The sequence below is a fragment of the Sander lucioperca genome, chromosome 18, assembly GCF_008315115.2.
Source record: "Sander lucioperca isolate FBNREF2018 chromosome 18, SLUC_FBN_1.2, whole genome shotgun sequence".
Lineage (NCBI taxonomy): Eukaryota > Metazoa > Chordata > Actinopteri > Perciformes > Percidae > Sander > Sander lucioperca.
In genome coordinates this window covers 11,790,363-11,814,043 of record NC_050190.1, presented here as the reverse complement: position 1 = coordinate 11,814,043, position 23,681 = coordinate 11,790,363, and the positions used below count along the sequence as shown (strand labels likewise).

General features: G+C 44.4%; 2 protein-coding genes across 4 annotated transcripts in view; one reads left to right on the top strand and one right to left on the bottom strand.

Annotated features, from left to right (window-relative positions):
- rpap1 (RNA polymerase II associated protein 1) overlaps positions 1–18,155 on the bottom strand; it is a 20,735-nt gene extending 2,580 nt beyond the window's left edge. The window contains exons 1-25 of one of the 3 annotated variants that reach the window (XM_031278919.2): positions 17,952–18,155; positions 17,210–17,385; positions 16,858–17,006; positions 16,001–16,093; positions 15,546–15,732; positions 15,254–15,418; positions 14,865–15,092; positions 13,226–13,341; positions 13,025–13,123; positions 11,022–11,123; positions 10,773–10,940; positions 10,326–10,505; positions 8,913–9,047; positions 8,629–8,799; positions 8,011–8,168; positions 7,621–7,791; positions 7,331–7,526; positions 6,901–7,010; positions 6,466–6,661; positions 6,001–6,147; positions 5,730–5,872; positions 5,009–5,441; positions 4,652–4,770; positions 4,327–4,558; positions 3,972–4,148 (exon numbers count right to left, since the gene is read on the bottom strand). In XM_031278919.2, coding sequence (XP_031134779.1) covers positions 3,972–4,148; positions 4,327–4,558; positions 4,652–4,770; positions 5,009–5,441; positions 5,730–5,872; positions 6,001–6,147; positions 6,466–6,661; positions 6,901–7,010; positions 7,331–7,526; positions 7,621–7,791; positions 8,011–8,168; positions 8,629–8,799; positions 8,913–9,047; positions 10,326–10,505; positions 10,773–10,940; positions 11,022–11,123; positions 13,025–13,123; positions 13,226–13,341; positions 14,865–15,092; positions 15,254–15,418; positions 15,546–15,732; positions 16,001–16,093; positions 16,858–17,006; positions 17,210–17,381 — 4,047 coding nt within the window. In that variant the 5' untranslated portion in view covers positions 17,382–17,385; positions 17,952–18,155. Of the gene's footprint in view, positions 1–3,971; positions 4,149–4,326; positions 4,559–4,651; positions 4,771–5,008; positions 5,442–5,729; positions 5,873–6,000; positions 6,148–6,465; positions 6,662–6,900; positions 7,011–7,330; positions 7,527–7,620; positions 7,792–8,010; positions 8,169–8,628; positions 8,800–8,912; positions 9,048–10,325; positions 10,506–10,772; positions 10,941–11,021; positions 11,124–13,024; positions 13,124–13,225; positions 13,342–14,864; positions 15,093–15,253; positions 15,419–15,545; positions 15,733–16,000; positions 16,094–16,857; positions 17,007–17,209; positions 17,386–17,686; positions 17,814–17,900 lie in introns of those variants that run through there. The other 2 variants (XM_031278918.2, XM_031278922.2) reach the window with 2 other exon arrangements.
- Positions 18,156–18,211: 56 nt separating this feature from the next.
- Positions 18,212–22,861, top strand: LOC116035678 (transmembrane protein 151B). The gene is made up of 2 exons (XM_031278923.2): positions 18,212–18,684; positions 20,824–22,861. The coding sequence occupies exons 1-2, from the start codon at positions 18,565–18,567 to the stop codon at positions 22,453–22,455; spliced, it is 1,752 nt and encodes a 583-aa protein (XP_031134783.1). The 5' UTR covers positions 18,212–18,564; the 3' UTR covers positions 22,456–22,861.
- The last annotated feature ends 820 nt before the right edge of the window (positions 22,862–23,681 follow it).

Below are 23,681 nucleotides of genomic sequence, written 5' to 3'. Positions count from 1 at the left end.
TAGATACATACAGTATGTATCTACTTGATCTTAGATTATGTTCTGATCTACTAGATGTTAAGAGTGTAGTTAAATATGAAGGAGTATGTCCTGTTATTGATTTATACACAAAGGTCAACCAATGTTTGAGCCTTCTTGTGTTGAGTGAGGGCCAACCTACCATTTCATACAATACACAATGATGGCCTCTCCTGGAACCATCACCTTATCGTGGTGGAGAGGTTTGTGTGTCCCTATGAACCTGAGGGCTGTGTTGTCTGGAGCTTTGTGCTCCTGGTAGGGTCTCCCAAGGCAAAGTGGTCTCAGGGGAGGGGCCAATGGTTCAAATACCCTATGAAAAAACGAGGTAGAAATGGAGTGACCCTGCCCGGAGGAAGCCCGGGGCCCCCGTCTGGAGCCAGGCCCAGATGGAGGGCCCGTCAGCGAGCGCCTGGTGGCCGAGTTTGCCACGGAGCCCGGCCGGGCACAGCCCGAAAAAGCTACGTGGCACCTCTCTCTCCAACCCATGGGCCCACCACCTGTGGGAGGGACCACTGGGGTCGGGTGCGCTGCCACATGGGTGGCAGTGAAGGTCAGGGGCCTCGACGGACCAGACCCGGGCAGCAGACGCTGGCTCTGGGGAGGTGGAACGTCACCTCTCTGTGGGGGAAGGAGCCGGAACTTGTGCGGGAGGTGGAGCGCTACCAGTTGGATCTGGTGGGGCTTACCTCTACGCACTGTCTCGGTTCTGGAACCATACTCCTGGATAGGGGTTGGACTCTTTTCTTCTCCGGAGTTGCCCAGGGTGTGAGGCGCCGGGCGGGTGTGGGGATACTCACAAGTCCCCGGCTGAGCGCCGCTACGTTGGAGTTTACCCCGGTGGACGAGAGGGTCGCCTCCCTACGCCTGCGGGTTGTGGGGGGGAAAACTCTGACTGTTGTTTGTGCATATGCACCAAACAAGAGCTCGGAGTATTCGGCCTTCTTGGAGACCTTGAATGGAGTCCTGTATGGGGCTCCAGTGGGGGACTCCATAGTTCTGCTGGGGGACTTCAACGCGCACGTGGGAAATGATGGAGACACATGGAGAGGCGTGATTGGGAGGAACGGCCTCCCTGATCTAAACCAGAGTGGTTGTTTGTTGTTGGACTTCTGTGCTAGTCATGGATTGTCTATAACGAACACCATGTTCGAACATAGGGATGCTCATAAGTGTACTTGGTACCAGAGCACCCTAGGCCAAAGGTCAATGATCGATTTTATAATCGTTTCATCTGATCTGAGGCCGTATGTTTTGGACACTCGGGTGAAGAGAGGGGCAAAGCTGTCAACTGATCACCATCTGGTGGTGAGTTGGGTCAGAGGGTGTGGGAAGACTCTGGACAGACCTGGTAAGCCCAAACGGGTAGTGCGGGTAAATTGGGAACGTTTGGAGGAGGCCCCTGTCCGACAGACTTTCAACTCACACCTCCGGCGGAGCTTTTCGTGCATCCCTGTGGAGGCTGGGGGCATTGAACCCGAGTGGACAATGTTCAAAGTTTCCATTGCTGAAGCTGCGGCGGGGAGCTGTGGTCTTAGGGTCTTAGGTGCCTCAAGGGGCGGTAACCCACGAACACCGTGGTGGACACCGGTGGTCAGGGAAGCCGTCCGACTGAAGAAGGAGTCTTTCCGGGATATGTTATCCCAGAGGACTCCGGAGGCAGTTGCAAGGTACCGAAGGGCCCGAAGGGCTGCAGCCTCTGCCGTGAAAGAGGCAAAGCAGCGGGTGTGGGAGAAGTTCGGAGAAGACATGGAGAAGGACTTTCGGTCGGCACCAAGGTGCTTCTGGAGAACCGTTCGCCACCTCAGGAGGGGGAAGCGGGGAACCATCCAAGCTGTGTACAGTAAGGATGGGACGCTGTTGACCTCAACTGAGGAGGTAATAGGGCGGTGGAAGGAGCACTTTGAGGAACTCCTAAATCCGACTAATACGCCCTCTATGGTAGAGGCAGAGCTGGACGATGATGGGGGATTGTCGTCAATTTCCCTGGTCGAAGTTGCTGAGGTAGTTAAACAACTCCACAGTGGCAAAGCCCCAGGGATTGATGAGATCCGTCCAGAAATGCTTAAAGCTCTGGGTGTGGAGGGGTTGTCTTGGTTGACACGCCTCTTCAACATTGCGTGGAAGTCGGGGACGGTGCCTAAGGAGTGGCAGACCGGGGTGGTGGTTCCCCTTTTCAAAAAGGGGGACCAGAGGGTGTGTGCCAATTACAGGGGTATCACACTTCTCAGCCTCCCCGGTAAAGTCTACTCCAAGGTGCTGGAAAGGAGGGTTCGGTCGATAGTCGAACCTCAGGTTGAAGAGGAACAATGCGGATTCCGTCCCGGTCGTGGAACAACGGACCAGATCTTTACTCTCGCAAGGATCCTGGAGGGAGCCTGGGAGTATGCCCAACCAGTCTACATGTGCTTTGTGGATCTGGAGAAGGCGTATGACCGGGTCCCCCGGGAGATACTGTGGGAGGTGCTGCGGGAGTATGGGGTGAGGGGGTCCCTTCTCAGGGCCATCCAATCTCTGTACGACCAAAGCGAGAGCTGTGTCCGGGTTCTCGGCAGTAAGTCGGACTCGTTTCAAGTGAGAGTTGGCCTCCGCCAGGGCTGCGCTTTGTCACCAATCCTGTTTGTAGTATTTATGGACAGGATATCGAGGCGTAGTCGGGGTGGAGAGGGGTTGCAGTTTGGTGAGCTGGGGATCTCATCGCTGCTTTTTGCAGATGATGTGGTCCTGATGGCATCGTCGGCCTGTGACCTTCAGCACTCACTGGATCGGTTCGCAGCCGAGTGTGAAGCGGCTGGGATGAGGATCAGCACCTCTAAATCTGAGGCCATGGTTCTCAGCAGGAAACCGATGGAGTGCCTTCTCCAGGTAGGGAATGAGTCTTTACCCCAAGTGAAGGAGTTCAAGTACCTTGGGGTATTGTTCGCGAGTGAGGGGACAATGGAGCGGGAGATTGGTCGGAGAATCGGCGCAGCGGGTGCGGTATTACACTCAATTTATCGCACCGTTGTGACGAAAAGAGAGCTGAGCCAGAAGGCAAAGCTCTCAATCTACCGGTCAGTTTTCGTTCCTACCCTCACCTATGGTCATGAAGGCTGGGTCATGACCGAAAGAACGAGATCCAGGGTACAAGCGGCCGAAATGGGTTTCCTCAGGAGGGTGGCTGGCACCCTATCCCTTAGAGATAGGGTGAGAAGCTCAGTCATCCGTGAGGAGCTCGGAGTAGAGCCGCTGCTCCTTCGCGTCGAAAGGAGCCAGTTGAGGTGGTTCGGGCATCTGGTAAGGATGCCCCCTGGGCGCCTCCCTAGGGAGGTGTTCCAGGCACGTCCAGCTGGGAGGAGGCCTCGGGGAAGACCCAGGACTAGGTGGAGGGATTATATCTCCAACCTGGCCTGGGAACGCCTCGGGATCCCCCAGTCGGAGCTGGTTAATGTGGCTCGGGAAAGGGAAGTTTGGGGTCCCCTGCTGGAGCTGCTACCCCCGCGACCCGTTACCGGATAAGCGGAAGAAGATGGATGGATGGATGGATGGACACAATGATGGGTAGAGTACTAAGTAAGTCACTGAATGTGTTTTTTATTTTATGGAGTTTTCCCCCAAAGCTCACAGTTAAATAAAAGTCACATGCCATGTAAGATTAATTTGTGAGACCAACCCAGAGGCTCCTCCATTGACAGTTAATCAATAACATGAGTTTTGCAGACACACAAAATCTTCAAGATTTTGCATCCAATGAGCTCATATTTGGCGCATAAAAATGTGCATAACTCCCTGTAAAGCCACTGAGCCCTTCTCACAAGCTCCTATTCAGTGCAGCTGAAGCCCCTTCTGGATTTGCTAAATCACTACATATGTGGCTGGTTTCACTGTGGCAAATTAGAAAAAGGGCACAAAAACCAATCTTAACATAAAAATATAATCAGAAAGTGTGGCTTGGATGCCATGCAGTGCTATACCTGTGCTGCAGCGTCCTGAGAGAAGATGAAGGAGTTGACGTGAGACAAAGTAACCACATATAAGAGAGGGCACCAGCGGGGTTTCAGGGTCCCCGTTACCAAAGAGCGGAAGTAGAGACGAAGGAGAGGGAGGGAGTCTTCAGGGGGGCAAGTGAACCGCTCGATAGGAATGGAGAGCTTCAAATGAAGGGACAGAGAGACAATAACTTGATCCAAATCATGTGTTGTATGAAAATAGAATATTTGTGTTAGTAGTAAGAGTCAGACAACAATTGCAAAAATTACTTTATAAGGCATCTTAACACATGAAAAGGCAACTAATGAGAATAAAAAGCAGCAACGCCCTCATCCTTACCTGTTCCAGAGTGACTCCCAGTGACCTCAACATACCCACATGCTCTCCAAACACAGCAAGCCTCATGCTGGCGCTGTACCTCCTCTGCAGGGGTAAGAGGACCCAGCAGCCAAAGAGCCGGTCTCCAAAGGACACAGCTTCGTACTGGGTCAAAAGAGCAAAGTACAAGTCCTGGAAGGAGGCCAGACCCGGAGGAGGCACGTTCAGGTCCAAAGAGTCCAGCCTGGATTGCCTGTAAATGGAAAAGTTACAGTTTAATAACCCTGTTCTATGTACTCAATTCAGGTTTTCACTGCAAGAACAAGGGTATTAAACATTTTCAGACCTGGTCAGCAGTCTGAACAGACCCCAGGTCAGTTTCTGAACAGGCCTCTCCAGGAACAAGTCACTGGAACACAGGAACACACAGGACAGGCGGGCGAGCTTGGCGACAGGAAGGATCACCTGCAACATGACAAAATGTTCTGGAGGTTAGTTACATGTACTATAACAAATATAATGCAATACTGCCTGACAGAAACACACTAGAGGAGAAGCTTGCCCACCAGAGGATCATTATTAATGACTAGTATTTATTTAGCATAAATATATGGTTATTAGGGTAACAATTCACAATTATTTTTTGATTAATTTGCTAAATAAAAAAAATAAAAAATTGACCTGGCTTGACTTGTTTCTGTACCTTTAGTGCTTCCTCCCTCCAGACCTCCAGCAGCAGCAGCCACTGCAGACAGTGGGTCACTGCCTGCAGCGCCCCCTGTGGGAGTTCTTCCACCGCTAACCCTCCACCATCGGACACGCCAGTCCGCTCATACAGGCTGACGAGTGGGAGAAAAGGCCAATCAGATGGAACGGTGGGACCTGTGAGCTCTGGGAGGAGATGGGAGCTGATCCAGGGGTTGCGGCCAAGGAGAGCGTCTCGGGACGTCAGTACGGATGGCTCCAGATGGGCCAGTTGAGTGAGGAAGCAGCCTCGTATGGATGGCAACTGGACGCAGGCTTCTCTCAGCAGAGCTCCGACAGTGTGCAGAGAGGGAGAGGTGCGGTGTTGTGTTTCCTCTTGGAGTTTCAGCTCTCCCAGCTCTACGGCCTCAGGTCCCCCGCTGTGGCCCTCTCTGGAAAGCAAACAAATGAGTGATACTGTAATAATGAGGAAGCAAAGAATGAGGAACATTACTTTTGGTGGAAAAGGGTTATCGGCTAATTTGATCCAATTCTAAAAAAAAAAAGCTATTTTGAATGTAAAATAATTTGTAAAATCAGACTATAATAATCTGCCCTGTTTATCAAGCACTAAACGATTATTTGGAAAGAAGAATATATTATATGCAGTCAAAACAAGAAAGGCTCTTTAGTTGGCAATCAATCCCAACTAAAACTTAGTAAAGTAAATGTAAATTTACGATATAAAGTCCTTGCTGAAGATGATGGTGGACAACAGTTCATGTCCCAGGTATTCGCTGCCTGGTAATAACCATGGCAGCAGAACCAGCGCCACCTGGTGGTACAGTGAGGCATGCTTGGCTACGTCGGGCTCAATTGGAACCTGAGGAAAAGAGTAACAGTGAAATTGGTGCTTCAAGTTTGGTTTGTAACAGAAAATACAAACAACCAAGTACAACATGTTGCTGACTAAAACAGAGCCTAAACTGAATGTTTCAGGTCAGAGCCTACCAGTCTGTGTGCCAGCCGGAGCAGCAGGTAGAGGAGGTGGTGTTCATGACGGAGAAGCCAGGCTCTGGTGTGAGACAGGGTGGGTGTAGCCTGACTGCAACTTCGCAAGTAACCAATCACAGGTTCTGACAGTAGGAGACCAGTGAACTAGAGAGGGGGAAAAGGGTGGGAGGTGGTGGAGGAGGAGTAGGGGTGTTAAAATAAAACATATGGGATTTTTTGTTTGTCACACAAGATGGAAGCAAAATATTGTGTTCCTGGTTCAGTGACCGGCCAACATGTGCACTCTACTGCCAAGAGGTTGCAACTAGAGACTGCACTGATTAGTTCTTCATTTTTGGCTGAGGAATGTGCTTAGCAGTGATATAATCAAAAACAACTGCAGACTCTGTATTCCTCGCCTTGTTATTGTCAGTCCCTGTCCCTGCATTATATAAAATACTCCCTAAAGCATTTAAACTTTACCTTGCAGCTGAGGCCTTTGTGGATGCCTGTGATCGTTTCCAGGAGGAGCCCCAGGCCTGTGAGAAGAGGGAAGGGGGAGCTGGGAACAACCAGCCCCGGGCGGTCCCTCCATCCTGGGCAGGCCAAACCAGGGAGGCTGGGAGAAGTCTCTGGGCCCTGATGACTGGACTGGACATTACAGACCACTGAGGAAGGCCTGGTATCAAAAATATTGAACGATAATAGAAAAAGCTGTCAACAAATGAAGTTTTGTCAACAAATGAAATTCAGACTGTGCTGTCGAGTACGGTCAAGAACAAATTTTACAAGACAAAACAAAAGCAACTGCCATTTGTTTTCATTACTTAGACATTCATTGTATTATCTGACAATATGACTAGGAATAACAACAAGAACTACAATGACAACACTGGCCTCACAGTAAATCCGACATACTTCAGGTTCTTTATCAGGCCTTGAACAACATGGTGGGACAGCAGCGGGAGGACAACCTCAGAGGTCAGCTGCTCCAGTTCTTGAAGGGTCTCTACTGGTTTAAAACAGTTCTGAGGAAGAAAGTCACATTACAGTAGTTTAAGTTACAATTACAAAGTAACAATTTGTTTTGCATTTTAGTTACATTTTGTTGACATGTAGCCTGAGCTAATGGCCAACTTTGTTTCATTTGTTAAGTAGTTCATGGATTCATGAACTTGGTAAAGCACAGAGAGTTCAACCATATAGATGTGATAGATAGATTTTTTATGTTTCATTCCATGCCTGATTCCACTGTCCTGTCGTTTTTCAGACATCTACTTGAGAGATAACAATATATCTGTAATAAAAAGTTTAACCTGATATGTCCTAACATGGCAGGAAGCCGTACCTGTCTGGAGAGCTGATGGTAGTAAGCTTCTAGGTAGGCCAGGTAAGCTGGTATCACAGCCACGCTGCTGTCTTTCTGAACTGGATGATCAAGGCTCTTTACAAAGCCCTTCAAATGTCCCAACAAGGATGCCTGCAACCCTGAGACATGACCCCATGACACTGGAGGGGGAGGAGGGCACTCTTCTCCCTGAGAGCTGTGGTAAAAACACAGAGGGTAACATGTAGACAAAAAGGATTCAAGTGTGTTGTGTGATGATATCATAAATCCACTTTAATCCTCATTTGTACCTGACCATGCCGGCCTGTAACTCCTGGTGGCAACCAGCAGTGTGTGTGACCTGTGTGAGCAGAGAAAGTAGAGCCAGGACCCGCTGGAGCTGCAGATGCAACAGAGGATCTGAGGGGACCAGGACTCTGTGAACTGACTGTAGAGCCTTCGCTAAGCCTGGATACAGGTCTCTGTGGGAACGTAATGACAGTATAGCGATTAAAGACAAGCACGGCGAGAGAAGAGCAGAGGAGAGGATTAGACGTGTCAAGCTACTGTAAGTACTTTAATTATGAGACTGTTCTATACAGATTCGCTGTCTCTATTCAGGCTCTGGATTTTAAATTACTTAGCACTCCTGAGGAGGAATCTTTCTGCCCCTGGAGGCCAGCTTCAATGTGTTAACTTACATGAATAATTTGCAGGCCTGTCCATAGCCAGCTGCCACAGCCCACAGCCTGTAGGCCTCAGTGGTGATCCTGAGGGCCTCGGCCGGTTCCAGCAGCAGCTCACTGGGCTCAGCACTCAGCAGACAAGGCAGACGCTCCCTCACTCCAAGAGAGTTAAACTGGGGAGAGGAAAGGAAAAGGTAAGCTATCAATGCTTACATGGTAGGATTGAGGGAATACATCAGATACAAATTGGATAATGATTATATGCTACTTATTGTGAGCAGAGGTTACAAACATGCAAATAAATCTGGAACAGTAAAGTATTTTATTTTCCACTTGTATTTTATCTATTGTGTATTTTACACACGATAAGTAATTCCAGAAGTTGGATTTCAGACCCATGCACATACTGTACTATGCACAACAAATGACTTGAACATGATCAATAAAGAAAGGTGTCTGCACACTTCACACACCACTGGATACTTTCATATATATGCCAGGCTGCATCAGTATAGACACAGTTCATTTAGTCAGTAAAGACCTCTCTAAAATAAACTGTTATTCTAATACATTATCAGGCAATTAAAAACGGTTGCTAGCACCGACCCTCACAGATTCCACAGCAGCACTTACCAGTCTGGCACAGGCATGTCTGCCAGAGGTAGCCAAAACTCTCAACAGCTTCATGGCACTGGCCAGTGGGAGTCCATAAACAGACTGAGGAAGGGGAGAAGATGGTGCTGTCCAGGAAATGGGAAGGAACTCTGACACCAACATCTCCATCAAGCGAGGACAGTCAAGCACCTGAGAGTGAATTGCAATTTTACTGAATTTGGCCAGAAGAAAAATATAGACAATGATAATTAATCGTACTACAAGCATGGCAGACAAACAGTTGATTAAGTGAGTGTTGCTACCTGTGTGGCAGATGAGGAGGAGTGCCTAGCAATACGAGTCAGAATCTGCAGGACGTTCTGGACTACTCGAGGAGAAGGTCGGACCACCTCAAGGATGTAACGCAGCCTGGGGAGCAGTTTCATCTTTAACAGACCCTGAAACACAGACAGGAAGAATAATCATTGCACCTCATTTCACCTTACCTTAACGTCTTACTGTACTTTTACAATATATTATAAATATGAAAAAGCCCCCTCAAGGGGGAATTTCAGAAGTTTGAAGACCTACAGAAAAAACATGGTCTGGGAAAAGATTATTTTTATAGATACTTGCAAGTTAGGCATTATTTTAACCAGAACCTGAAAGAGGCTTCTGTGAAAAGTGGACCCAAATTCCTACAGGTGTTCTTATCATTCTTTGAGACAAGAACTTGCACCAAAATAATATCTAGACTATACAATAGCATCCAACAGTCCAAACGAGAGAACACAGAATACATAAAGAATAAGTGGGAAAAAGATGCAAATGTAACGATTCCTGTGGAAAATTGGGAGAAAACATGCCAGCTACAGTGGATCTCAACAGGGTCAAATATGTGGCGAGAGTTTGGTTGGAAGAATGTTGTGAGATTTTTTGTCACGCCAACACAAAAACGACATCAGGGTTTAGGGGACGCCTGTTGGAGATCCTGTGGCTCAACAGAAGCCAACCACTTCCACATTTTCTGGAATTGTAAGGTCATACACACCTACTGGAAAGAGATACATACATACACATATAAACAATATATTTGGCACCAAGATCCCTTTTCAGTGGGAAACGGTATATCTGGCTGATATAGATTTTGGCAATTGGAAAACTAATGACAAAAAATTACTTTGTATACTACTGACAGCAAGCAAAAAAACAATAACAAAAAAATGGTTAAGGGCAGAACCACCCACCATCGAGGAATGGATTGATATTATTTATGGGATATAAATATATACATTTTCTCTTAAAGTGCAAACAGAAAAGTTCTATCGGATCTGGACTAAATGGACGGAGTATGTAAAACCTGTCCGACAGGACTTCATATAACTGCATGTGTATTGAAGGATAACATAATCCCTTTATTTAACTCAGCCTTTAAGGTTACTTATTTCTAGAGCACAAACCTATCCACCAAAGTGTCAAGTTATCCCCAGCTTTCATCTTCTTTGCGTATATTTGTTGTGTATATAATGAGTCTGTCACTAAGATAGTCTGTAAGCTCCCTATTTCAGCTTTGTTCTGTGTACTCAAAAAAATGGAAAATGGGAAAAGCAAAAGAAGTGATGTTGTTGTATGCAACTGTACTTTGTTTTGCTTTTTCAAATAAAGAAAGAATTAAATAAAAAAAAATAAAAATATGAAAAAGCCAAGGAAAACATGTAAAATGTAAAGCTGTTTACCTTGACAACATCCTGCCTGGCCACATCATGATCGCTCTTCCTCTCTTCCTTCTCCTTAGCCGTCTCCTTCATACATTCGGGCAGCCCTTCCTCCTCCTCTTCTTCCTCTTCCTGAGCAGATGGCAGCAGAGGGAAGGAGGCTAGGCCGCGAAACCAGGAGAAGGTGCAGTCCAAACACTCCTGAGAGAGCAAACAAATTAGATATGAATAAGAGGAACTAGGCATTGGATTGGGATCGTCATATAGAAGAACTGTAACAGACAACCAAAGTGTACTATCTCTTCTACAAAGCAAGTTTTTGCTTCTGGGTTTCTGACATATTTTGTGATTAATTGATCAACTTTATTGTGACCATACCTTAGTGAGTCTTTGCAGGTAAAATGACATAATGACATGAAAAATACTGAAGGTTTTATTGACACGCTGTAATGATTTAAGTTGACTTACTTCATCCTCTGGACAAACAAGTAGTGCTTTAAGTGCATGTACAGCTGCAGTAATCACTCCCTCCACACCGTCATCCAACGCAAAGCGGAGCAGGAAGAGCAGGCCGGCGTCGAGCAGAGTAGACACCACGCTGCCTTGCAGAACTGACAGGTACTCTCCGGAACGTGCCTACAGAGTAAGAAATGCAGCCACATGAGTGACTACAGACATGTGCCTCTGCAGCGACACTGTGTGTGTTTGTTTGTGTACCTTTGAGAGGATGTTGGCCAGAGTGCTGAGGGCCAGACTTCTCTGCTGGATGAGCTGACTCCGAGACAGCAGGAAGAGTTCCTGCAGGGAGTAACCTGCCCGCTGGAGAGAAAGCCTCAATGTCAAGAGTAAAATCATTACTAAGATAAAGACCTGGAGCCTTGTCTAAAAAACTAACTTTGAGATGAATCTGGTTTTCAGTCTCAAAATGATGCTTCACTTTTTTTTACAAGTCTCATAAAAAGTGGCATGACACTCTTTCAAAGATAAAGTGGAAATTATATATAACAGCAGGTTATGTGTAAGGCTATCAGATCCAAACCTCATCACAAATGTGCTCTCCGGAGGAAATGTAACCAATGCTTCTACATGACTCCAAAGTTCTATTTACAAAAACAGACACATTTAAATGAATAAGAAATGAATAAGGAAATTGTATTGTACTAGCAGCAATGAGCCATCATAATGAGTTGAAATGACAGTTAAAAGGTCCAATATGTAATATATTTACTGTAATAAATCAAAAATTACCCCAATACGTCATCAGATATTAAGGAAACATGCTAAGTTGAAATACTATCTTTTCTGACAACAATGCTAATGCCAGTATTTTCTCCTTTTGAAATTTCCGTTCCGTGATGGAATTTCTGTTTGTGTTTTGGCCTGTTTGTTGTTATCAAACTGCCTAGTTTGTCAGCCAGGCCGGGTTGCCAGATATACCTGTAAAAACGTAAACCCAGCGCGCTACAGCTGTGAGGTTAGTACAGCCATAAAAGCAGCAAACAAACGAACAGGATCAACGGAGATTGATTTTACGCGACAAAAAAAACGGCATGTTTCTAATAGTTGCGTGACCAGAGACGTAACAAACCCGTCTGGGTAAATATTGGATATGTATTTGAAAGATGGAGACAGCTTAGAGCCTAAAAGGACGCAGAGTTGGCTAATTTCCTCCTTAACAGGTTAGCATTAGCTTCAGGCTAATTTATCACAGGTACTAGGGACGGGCATTTTATGTCATTTCAACATTTGTGTAGCTACCCACATTGAATTATATAGCTAGAGTACCAGAGTTGGTTACTCGCAAAAACAACAGACACAGCCAGTTAAGTGATCCCGACTGGTCCTGGCTAACGCCGCCACGCTAACCCTGCTAACTGCTAACGTTACCAGGACCAGGCAAGCAGCCACGGCTGTTTACAACGTGTAAGCGGCTGTAGCCGACAACGATGAGTTATTTGAAGCCAAGAGAGGGGGGCTATAAATCGGAAAGAGAGGATATTGAGTTTGCAGTGTGTTTAGCGATTGTTGCCGTAATTCTAAGCCAATAAAGTGTGTTCAGTCGGGTGGAAAAGGACGGCAAGGTAGTGGTATTTTTAGCGGTTCCTATCATAATTCTAAACCGAGGAAGTGTGTCTGTCTGGCGTGTGGAGAGGATGGCAAGGTTGTGGGATTTTTTAGCAGTTCCTACGGTAATTCTAAGCCGAAAATGTTTCTGTCAGTTGGGTACAGAGCTCCACGTGAGCATGGGCTTTTATGACTGTCAATATAGCCAGCATCTAACGTTAGCTACTCCGCTGTGCTGTGGAGTAATGTCTGGCTATGTGAGACAAGTGTCTAGCAACATTGTTGTGGATGCTCCGTATCAGTCTGGCAACCAACGTGAACTTCGAGTCTGGAGAGGAGGGGGCGGGGGAGACGACACTCTCCAGTATTTTGAATTTGTACTGCAGTAACTATTTTAAACACTAGCTGTCAGTATTACATATTGCACCTTTAAAACTGAAGTTCAGAACTAATCAGAATTGAACTTTGCAGTTATCCAGTACTGCTGTTGTGCTTGGTGAGCCAACCCCAACTTTTGAATGCAAAAGAAAATCATGAAAAATAGACCTGAAAGGCGTTACACATTTTATCAATACTTTAAACATAAAAGACACAAAAGTAAAAATGATACATTAATAAAAGGAGACGTTTTTGTTTTTCAACGTTTTGTTACTGACCTCAGGCTCTTCTCCATGATGGTGCAGGCCTAAATGGGTGGGCAGATCCTCAGTGGGTGGAATCAAGCTCCCCGCAAAGTCAAACCGAGCCTGCATGGCCTATCAGGACACAGAACCACAGAATGTGTTGGCTAACACATTTTCTCAACCCAAGATTGATGAAAAGGGCCTCTACTGGTATTGTAAGAAATATCTCCTTACCTTCTTGGTTCCTTTCCTTCTGGGTGAAGGCAAGTCTCTCATCCACTCCAGCTTCTCTGGCTCCAGCTTATCCATGTGGACCCATTCCTTCTGAGGCTTCAGCAGCAGATCCTCCTCTTCACACAGAAGGGCAGAAGCAAGACTTGTAATCCATGTATGATTGCTTGTATTAACTGGTACGACTGTCAGCACAAATAAACTCCAACATGTGCCACCACTGTAAACAAACTACTGCTACACTCACTACCCCCAGCACCCCAACTTCCCTCAGCTATGGTTAAAGAGTCTATGCAAGAAGCTAAGGCAACATTTAGCTATTTATAATCAACCTAAAACAAGTATATGTTGTTTTCTCTAAAAAGGAAGGTAGAGGAAGCAATACAGAATTTTTGGCCAGGATAACAGAAGGACTAAAACCAGCTCTGTTCATTATGTTTAAAAAGAAAAAAAAAAAAAAAAAAAGATGATGGTATAAATGATGTGGAAGATCTGTCTTCATACGATCCATTAGCAACACTTTCATCAAGACAGAGAATTCTTTGAATGATCTGCAGTAACTTAATTGCAGAGAGTGGCTACTTCTGGCTTACCCTAGCCTTTCTGCTAATCACACAAAGTGAAGTCAATAATCAGCTTTATGTTGAGTTTTTAGCCATGCAGCAGAAGCATCACATTAGTTAAAGAATGGATGCTTGGGAGAGGGGGAGCAGAGAGAGTGAAGGAAAGAGAATCGGGTGAGTGAGATACATCAGGAAGGAGATGAAGGCTGGAATGGCAAACAGCCAGATGTCATGGTCTTCTTCACACTAGTACATGTAGGGCTTCTCCCTCAAAATACACCACTGATCAAACAATTTGACAGTCTCAGCAGCAAGGTCACAATTTAACAGTGGTGGAAGAAGTATTCAGATCCTTCACTTAAGTAAAAGTACTAATATCACATTTTGAAAATGCCCTGCATTCAAAACCACCGTGCTTAAGTAAAGGTATGCAAGTATTATCAAAAGTAAAAGTCTTCATTCTGCAGAACTATAACTATAATATACTGGATTCATATTACTGCTGCATCCATGTGTGTGTTGCAACTACTTTAGATATTGTTTGGTCTTTAATCTACAGCAATGCATCATATCCTATTAGATCATCACGTTTGTGAGAACCACGTATCTGACTAAAAAGTCAACTTTTCATGAGCTCAGAAAAACAGCCCTGCATTCCACTTTGTGACAATGCATTTTCCAGCTGATCCAAGAGGGGTTTTAAAACAGTTTAGGAACTAAGAGAATTTTCTCAACCCATAAATGATCATTTCTTACTTCCGAAACATTTACATTCAAAATCAACAAACACAGAAAGGGTATGTAAAATTGTAATCTGAAAAGTAACTATAGCTGTCAGACAAATGTAATGGAGGTAAGATGATCAATATTTCCCTCTGAAATGTAGTGGAATAGAAGTACATTTAAACAGGCCTAACAAGCAAGAACATAATGTAAAGTAATGTAAAATATTATATAGAATAGTAATCCACATAACTTTAATGCTGTTGATTTATTTATATCTCCAGCAGCAGCAGCAGAGACCAGGGACAACTGACAAGGTAGACGTGATGAAGAGGTTGCTTTTGAATCCATCATACCTGTCACAGCAGCTGGTGGTTGTGGTGGCAGTTCCTCCTCTCCTTCCATTTCTACTTCCTGGGGTTTCTGAAACAACACAGCAGCAGCAGAGGAGTCTGACTCTCTGCTCACATTTTCAAGAGGAAAATTGTCCTTGCTGCTTTTGCCCTGGGGTTGTTTGGATACGGAGGCAGAGGATGGGACTCTCTGGGCTTTGCGAGATCTAACAAAGTCCACCAGTCTAGGATCTGGGAAGCAGAAATAATCGTCTTATACGCAGTGGTACCAACACAATGGCAAAAAAGGTTTTGATGTACTTTGCTAGTTAAGATACAAACTCAACATATACTATGTCTTCATCTCAACATATATTATATTAATTCATCATGTGGACAACATCATTGCCTACCGAGCTGAGATAAGAGTTTCCTCTGCTCTTGCAGAATCTCAGACTGAGACATGGCCTGGAGCTTAACCTGGTTCTCCCTGTGGATCCTCATGGTCTCTCCTGAGCTATCTGGGCCCCCAAGCCCCTGGCCAGACAGCAGACTGGGACCTGAGCCTACAGTTAGCTCTGGTGAGTAGAGAGGAGATCAAAATAATGTAAAGAGGGGGTTAAATATCTTTCACCACAGACCAATTCAATTATTCTTTCAGAATTCTGACATATGCGCTGACAGATATGAATTACATTTACTTACGATCAACTGCAGCACCACACTGATCTGTATCCATGCTGTTCTCAGGACGCAGGTTCTGCTCTCTGTGTTCAGGTGTCTGGGCAGCTTTAGGTGCACAATGTGAAGGTGTCTTTCCCTCCTTAAGTCTCTGAGCTGCAATCTGACGTGCAAAGATACTCTTCTTTCCACCCGCGGAAGACAGTGGCACCTGGTCGTAAGGATGAAAAAACTTTTAAAAAATCAAGTTGAAGGCAAATATTGTAAAAATACAATGTGTGAGTACGGAAAAACAGCTTGTAATAATAAATCTTCATAAGTTTTGTATATTTATTTTAAAAAGTAATATGTGATTCTGTATAAAGAGAAGCGATTTTCTTCATTATAAATGACCAGAGTTTGTTGCCATTTTTATATTTATACACTTTAAAACTTTAAAAATCACAACTTATGCAGAACTTGCATTAATGTATTTTTACCTGACTGCTGGTTTCAGAGCGGTGCAATACTTTGGGGAAAGCCATGCCAGTAAGTGCTGGAAGAGATATCGGAGTAGAGCTGGTATCTCTCTCCTTAAACAAATAATAATGTTACAGATCCATTGGTGGTGAAAAAACAAAAACGGAATTGTCTGAAGCTAAACATGATATCAGCAAACTTGGATAACTGAGAAAATCTGCTAAACAAAATTTAAGTGACACACTGCATGCATGTATGCTTGGAAAGGTCCAACAGGGAAAATTAGCTACTTTATTTAAAGTGCTTATATTATGCTGTTTGGCCTTTTCCCTTTCCTGTATTGTGTTATATTTTTGTGAACATTATAGGTTTACAAAGTGAAAAAGCCCAAAGTCCACCCCAAAGGGACTTACCATCTTCTTCCAGAGAAAACACTGTTCACAAACTGCTCCTAACAGCTCTATTGTAGGCCAGCCTTTACTTCCGTGATAAACGTGCGTCACTTTGTAACACACGTTATAATGCTCGCCTAGCTGCTAGCGTGGCACGCCCTCATACTCTGCAACTGACTAGCTAGCAGTGCTTACCTAGGTACTGCGCATGTGTGACTCCTAACAAAGATGGAACAGAAGCGCTGCCTCACTCTGTAGCTAAAATGGAGAGCTCAACACACAGGGTGAAAAGAGGAGCTGCAGCAATGTGCAGTACAACAAAAATATGGTGTTTTTTGAAAAATTAAATCACATAAACCTATTCTGGTACAACCTCTAAATACAATTATGAACCTGAAAATGACCATAATATGAGCACTTTAACACACAGTCACTGATTCACACTTCGCATTTCCATTCTTATATTGGTGAATATATGTACTTACAACGATCCTGGAGAGAACAGCACTGACGTGAGTGTCATGTCGGTCCAGTATCTCCCCAGCATCCTCATCCTCGAAAGTGACACGACTAGCTTTAAAGCGAGACTTCTTGGGAGGGGCTGGCGTCAGAGACGGTAGTTGGTCTGGAAGATCTAGAGGAAACATAAACGTTTAACATTAGGTGTTAAATAATCTAATGCATATATGGTCCATTGTTAGACATATTTAAGTGTGTAACTCATACATGTTAAGTACCATCTTGGCCTCATGTTGAGCCTCCTAAGAAAGCCCACAACATGCCAAGTGTCAATGAGTTTTTATTCTCGATAATAAAAAGACCAGACACATCTCTTACCTTCTATGGTGACAACATCCTTCTGTCTTCCTTCTTCTCCGCCAGCCTCGCCTCTCCTCTTGTCAGGTCGGCGGACCACATTGGCAGCAGACGGGGCACCAGAGGTCAGAAACTTCTCCTGCTCTCTTAGGAGGTCTGCCTCTGAGTCAGTTGGCTTGGGACGCCGCAACATCCCTCTGAAGGACACAAAAGATGATACTAAATACATGTCCACTGTTGTGACTAATTTTCCTATTTATTAGTGTCCACAAAAATAACCGCGTAACGCCCCTGACAGACAGAGAATAACACTGTAACAGAACTCTGGTCTGGCAGATTGGAGACCATCGTAATTCCAAGAAAATACTGTCAATTTAACATTATCTCTCATCTGCTGAACTTTGGTTAACGTGGCTAACCTTAAGGCTAACTAACGTTATCTAGCTAGTAGTGCAAGAAAGCCAAGAAAGCGACTCACTAATTAACCAAATAAATTACCCATATCTAACGTTAGCTAACTAACGGTAGCTGGATGTTGCTTTTTCGTTTTCACGTGTAACGTTAGCTAGTTAAGTTTAACGTTACATCCGACACACCGGGGATGAATGTAACGTTAACGTACAGTTAGCTAACGTTAGCTTAACGCTCATTTAGCTGAAACTGATACTATCCATTGGATAGTATCCAACACAATACCAAACAGTATCATTACAGTGTTACTAACTTTGTTGTTTTAAAATGTTTCACAGTTGTGTTAGCTAACCTGCTGGGTCCGTGATACGCAACTCGCTACACCACACGGAAGAATTTTAATGTGACACCAAACTCAACCTTCAAGATAAAAGCTCAGCCACAATAAATAGAAAGGAACGCGTAGCGACTTTCCCTCCCCCTACATCCCTCTCTTTCTCCTAAATAATAGGCTTTGGGGGCATGCACTATATATCTGAGTTGAGGCGAATATTTTAACGTATCTTAGCTGATTTATGTCGTGTAAACTCGCAGGGTTTACCACATACCTAAGCTACATCTCGCGTTATCCTTCCTCCCTCCTCCAGGACACTGGGCAGTGCACCGACATCTGGATGAAAATTTAGGGTAATGTTTTTTTTGTTTTTGAATGTAATTTAAATTGGACATTGACAACAAGCCTCGCTGACTGCATCATGGTCAATCTCTGCTGCCTTTGCTGCGGTGAAATCCCTCAACCCCGCCCCCCTCCGTCCGGCCAGTCGGCACCCCCGCGGGATCCCCGCTGCGTGCAGCAACAGCAGCCTGCTGGCTCCGGCCCAGACGGTGCGAGGCTGAAGGGGGCACAGAAAGTGAATAAAAAGGAGTGAGTTCATAATCTGTCTCTGACATGCGAAAAGTGCAGCATGATCTCCTCCGATCTGGACTCTGCGGAGGACACGGCAACCAGCGCTCCCAACGATGCTGAGGAGGGAGAGGAGCAGGAGGAAGAGGACTCACCGGCTGAGAGCGATGTCCTGGAGGAGGTAGGTGTAGCTGTACATGCCAGGCATTCATTATTTGATTTTTAAACAAAACCTTGAAAACATGAAGAAACATCAACTGTGAATAGTTCTGATCAATTGATTACTTTTAGAAAATAAATATAGGAAATAACAGCAATTCTGAACCATAAACATGCTTGTTGTAATTACTGTGATTCAATCTGGGGGGTTGTGTGCAGCCAGCCATGCAGATAGTAAGAGAGCACGAGTTGCTTTACCTCATTGTCCATGTAACTGCTAAGTCCTATTTTATACTGCTGAGTAGATTAAAGTACAATTTTGTTACAATCAACTTGTGTCTTTTTTTACAAATGTCCTATTTATCTTTAGCCAACATATTTAGTAAGTTGGGGTTTATATTGTTTTGATTGGTATAACCTTAAATTGACTAGAAATTGTACTTAGACAAACTATTTAAAGGGAGATTTTTGCACATCTTGTGTATAAAGACATAATCAAAAAATCATCCCATAGTTTTTTTTTTTAGGTAAATACGTACAATCTATAGTCTGTAATGTTTACAGTCAGGGGGCCTGGACTACTGGAAAGTCCGTCTTCTCTGGTACACAAGAATTAAATCTCTGTTCCAAATATAACTGAGATGGAACCAGCAAAGTGACATCCCCACCCCTGTGTCAGTGCAGTAATGGATTGGCTGGTTGTCAGCATAAATCGCTTCACTCCATAAAACACCAGAGGTAGTCTACAAGAACACAGGATACCATGGGGACGCGATTGTCACCACACGAACCAAACAAAGATATTAGAAAGTACCATCAAGTTATTAAGAAGTCATAATAAATGTGACTGACAATATGGGATCAAATTTTGAATGTGTGAATCTCCCAAACTACCCTCCTTTGCAGATGCACAAATTAAATGTTGCAGTAAAGGGTTATGCTCTAGCTTCTTTTACTGTTAGTGTTACTGATTAAATAGCTTTAGGCCAGTGTGTCTTTGATGAATGGAACAATTCGACTTCAGGTCAGTATTGCAAATGTGAGCATTTCTGTTTTCACAGTTTGTTTTTACAGTTCTGTTTGTCTGCCCTGAGCTAACCACCCAATACTCAGCAGATTAATATAGAGCAGAAGTGTCTGTGTGTGTATGTGTCTGTTTAAAAACAAACAAGCATTTTACTACTGCAAAAGTAGTAAAGTATTTTTAACAAAATGTTAAAATAGGCTACTACTTATGCAGCGAATGTTATATTATTTCAATATATTTACTGATGTGTTAATATATAGGCAACATTTTTCCAGGTGGAGCTCATTTTAACTATTTTACATACATACATGTTGGATAATTTAATGTTAATGTGTCATATTTCCCTATATATTCACATAATGTATAAACTTCAAAATGTTACTAAATTACACTTGAGTAGATTATAGACTATATTTGACCACTATTCTGTAAGTGAATGAATACACAAGCCTTAGTGTGTCATGTTGGGCTGTATCTAACAATTATTTGCGTTATCAATTACTATCTCTATATTTTTTCACTACTTATTAATCTATACAATATCAGAAAATAGTGAAAGTTCCCAGAGCCCAAGGTGACATCTTCAAATTGTTTTTGACCAACAGTGTAAAAACTGGAAGCGAAGATATTTGGCGTTTTTCCTGGCTGAATAAGTAAAATGTTTAATCGTGCATCATTTCTGTTAAAGGTGCATATGAGGCTATTTAAAGATTATCTAAGTAAGTAACATAAATTAAAGTACAGAAAAATGTGTCGCTTGTGAATGTGGATTTTGATCGCCAAGGTTTTAAGGATTTTGTCTACATATACACAAGTGTTACCCTGTGATATTAATGTGACAACTTTACCGGCTTGTACATTTACTCTCATGTAATATATATTCAATTAATTTTAGAGATAGATGTGTGAAAACACTTCAGTTAATATTTATTTATGTCAGCTGCTTTGCCTCGCAGCCTCCCAGGGACACTAATTTAATTCCACTGAGCTTTCTTTAGTTTGATTTACTTTGTGCTTAGGTATGGAAAAACTTGGCAGCCACGTTCATTTGCATTTCTACTGCATGTCGCCCCCAGGTTTTAGGGCCTCATTTCTCTAAGTGCCTTTTCCTCATTACTTTCTCTCTCTCTGCAGCAGCGTCCAGTGAAGCAGTCCCTGGGTGATTGTGTTTGCCGGGAGTCCCATTGGCGCTGTCTGCTGCTCTCTCTGCTCATGTACAGCTGCCTGGGTGTGGTGGCCTGGTGTCAGCTGACCTTAGTCACCAAAATCAGCTTCAACTCCAACCTCACCTTGTCCTTCAAGGCCTCCTCCACCTCCTCCGTGCGGGGGACCTCTGGGATGGGCGTTGGAGGACGCTCAATGATCTACCACGACAGCCCCTGCTCTGACGGCTACATCTACATCCCTCTGGCCTTTCTGTTCATGCTCTATGTCTTATACATGGTGGAGTGCTGGCACTGCAGAGTCAGGAGCGAGCTGCAGAGCAAAGCAGATGTGTACAGTGTGTATGAGCGCGTGCTGCGGATGAGACAGGCCCACCCTTGCATATGGTGGAAGGCTATCAGCTACCACTTTGTCCGACGGACTCGGCAAGTCACTCGATACCGTAACGGGGATGCCTACACCACTATGCAGGTGTACCATGAGAGAGTGAACACCCATGTTGCTGAGGGAGAGTTTGACTACAGCCACTGTGGGATGAAAGATGTATCGCGTGACCTCAGAGGCTTGGAGGGACATCCAGCAACTCGCCTGCGCTTCACCAAATGTTTCAGCTTCACAGAGGCTGGCCCAGAAAATGATTACCTCAACCAGAGAGCAAGGTTCTTCTCTGAAATTGAGGGTTTGGATGATTACATGGAGGCCAGGGAGGGGATGCACTTGAAGAATGTGGACTTCAGAGAAAACCTGCTTGCCTATGTAGACCCAGATAGGATGCCTTGGTACACTTCCCAGGTTGCCTTCTGGCCAGCAGCTCTGCTGATGTTGTCCTGGCCTCTGAGAGTGCTGATAGAGTACCGCACTGCTTATGTGCACTACCGCATAGAGAAACTATTTGGGTCAGAGTACAGCCACAGCAGCCCCTCTCCTCTGGATGAAGACAGGCCTTTGGGGAATAATATTGGGTGTGTTATTCCCAGAGTAGACACACTGGACAGCACTGAAATGGAGTGGCACATACGCTGTAACCGTCAGGTGGTTCCTAGCTACTCAGAGGCCATGCTGATAAACATGAGCACAGCAGACTCTAACTCATTACTAGACACTGAATGCACCTCATCCTCAAACTGCTTCCTTCTGGACAGCAGCCAGACTGCTCAGAGTTACGGCGCTCTGCAAAGCCAGGAGGACTGCGAGCAGTGCAGGGAGCCGAATGGACGAGGTGATGGAGGAGGCAGGAGGAGGCCCATCACCAGCTCCAGCTGCTCCTCCATCTTCTCCTGCCGGGGAGCGCTGCTCCACTCGCACCTTTCCTCAGACACGTCTCGCTTCTCTCTCTGCCGCATGTACGGTTCCCATCGCACCGTGGCTCTGTGGAGGAGCCGCAGCAGCAACCTGACTGACCCCTGCTGCATGGACGAGCAGTGCTGCAGGTCCAACTCCAGCCAGCTGACACTCAGCGATAGTCCACCGACTTATAGGGACGCCCGGTTCTTCCCAGTGCTCATCGTGCATCGGTCTGAGGGCTGTGGCAGTGAGGACGGGAGAGAAGTGAGGCGATATTATATACGGAGAGGGTCGTCCTGCGTGGAGACAGCTCTGTGAAGGACATAAAGACACCTATTGAGTCGGTATATGAGTCGAGATGGATTCAAATCAGTAATGATGGATGGTGTTGGTCACTGTTTGTTCCATAGACAGAATGACATTAATGAAGATTATGGAGCTCTTTCAGGAAATTCCACTGTAAATATGAAATAAAATAAACTTTTGTACACAGTCCCTAAAAGGTCAAAGAGTCCCTCCCTGTATTGAATTGCACATGTCCATATTATTGCAGTTAAATTGTGTCTGCAGGTGTGGGACAAAATGTTTGCAGTGTGTCTAAATGCATCACCTCTGCATTGTCATACCCTCCTTGTGGAACCAACCTCTACAGTGTGTATAATGATAATAATAACTAACTAAATGGTGCACACTAACACTGATACATTAAAACTGCACGGCCTCATTGTCCTACTGTTTTCGTCACTTATATTTTTCAAAAACCACAGGATGCAAAACTTCACCAGTTCTTACATTGACCTTGTATGTGTTATTATATGTGTGAGGATTGTGCCACTTATAGGCATATGTAATAATACAAGAAATAAGAAAAGTTGCATGTTATTACCAAATTGTCTTTTCCTTGATAGTGAAACCAAACACTATCAAGGAAAACACCATATAGCTTTTAATGATGAGGGATATGATGAGTAGGAACATAAATTGAGTGTAAAAATGTAAGCAATAAAAGAAGTCCTGAAGGATTATAATTGCATAACAGTTTATGAATCAGTTTACTCGTAACCTGTCAGATTGAAGGGAATACTTTCAAAGTGGAAAATACATTAAAGGAAATGTCTTACAGGATGGGGTTATATCACTGTGGCAAATTGCTATTTTTTTTATTTAAGGTCGCAAACAAATGTACAGCCCCTCGTGTGTGTTGATCTAGAAGATGAAAAAGTTAAGAGAGAGAGATAAGAGTTAAGTTTCTCCTGTGATCATGTTGATCTGAGGTGACGATGTCAGACACGCTCAGACTCACAGCTCACTGGTTCCTCTGCTGTCCTCGAGTACAGCTGCAAGGGCAGAAACACTGGAATGACTACGCTGACGTTCAATGATTTCAACCAACAACTTTCCATTGTGGTTGCTATAGGGCGGTTGGTACAAATAAACCATTTATGCCAGCAAAAGTTTAAATTCAGCATGATGTTTCAACTGGAGTGCCATCTGGGCAAAATATAGGAAGGACATAAAGAAATAGAGCATAAGAAAAGAGGAAA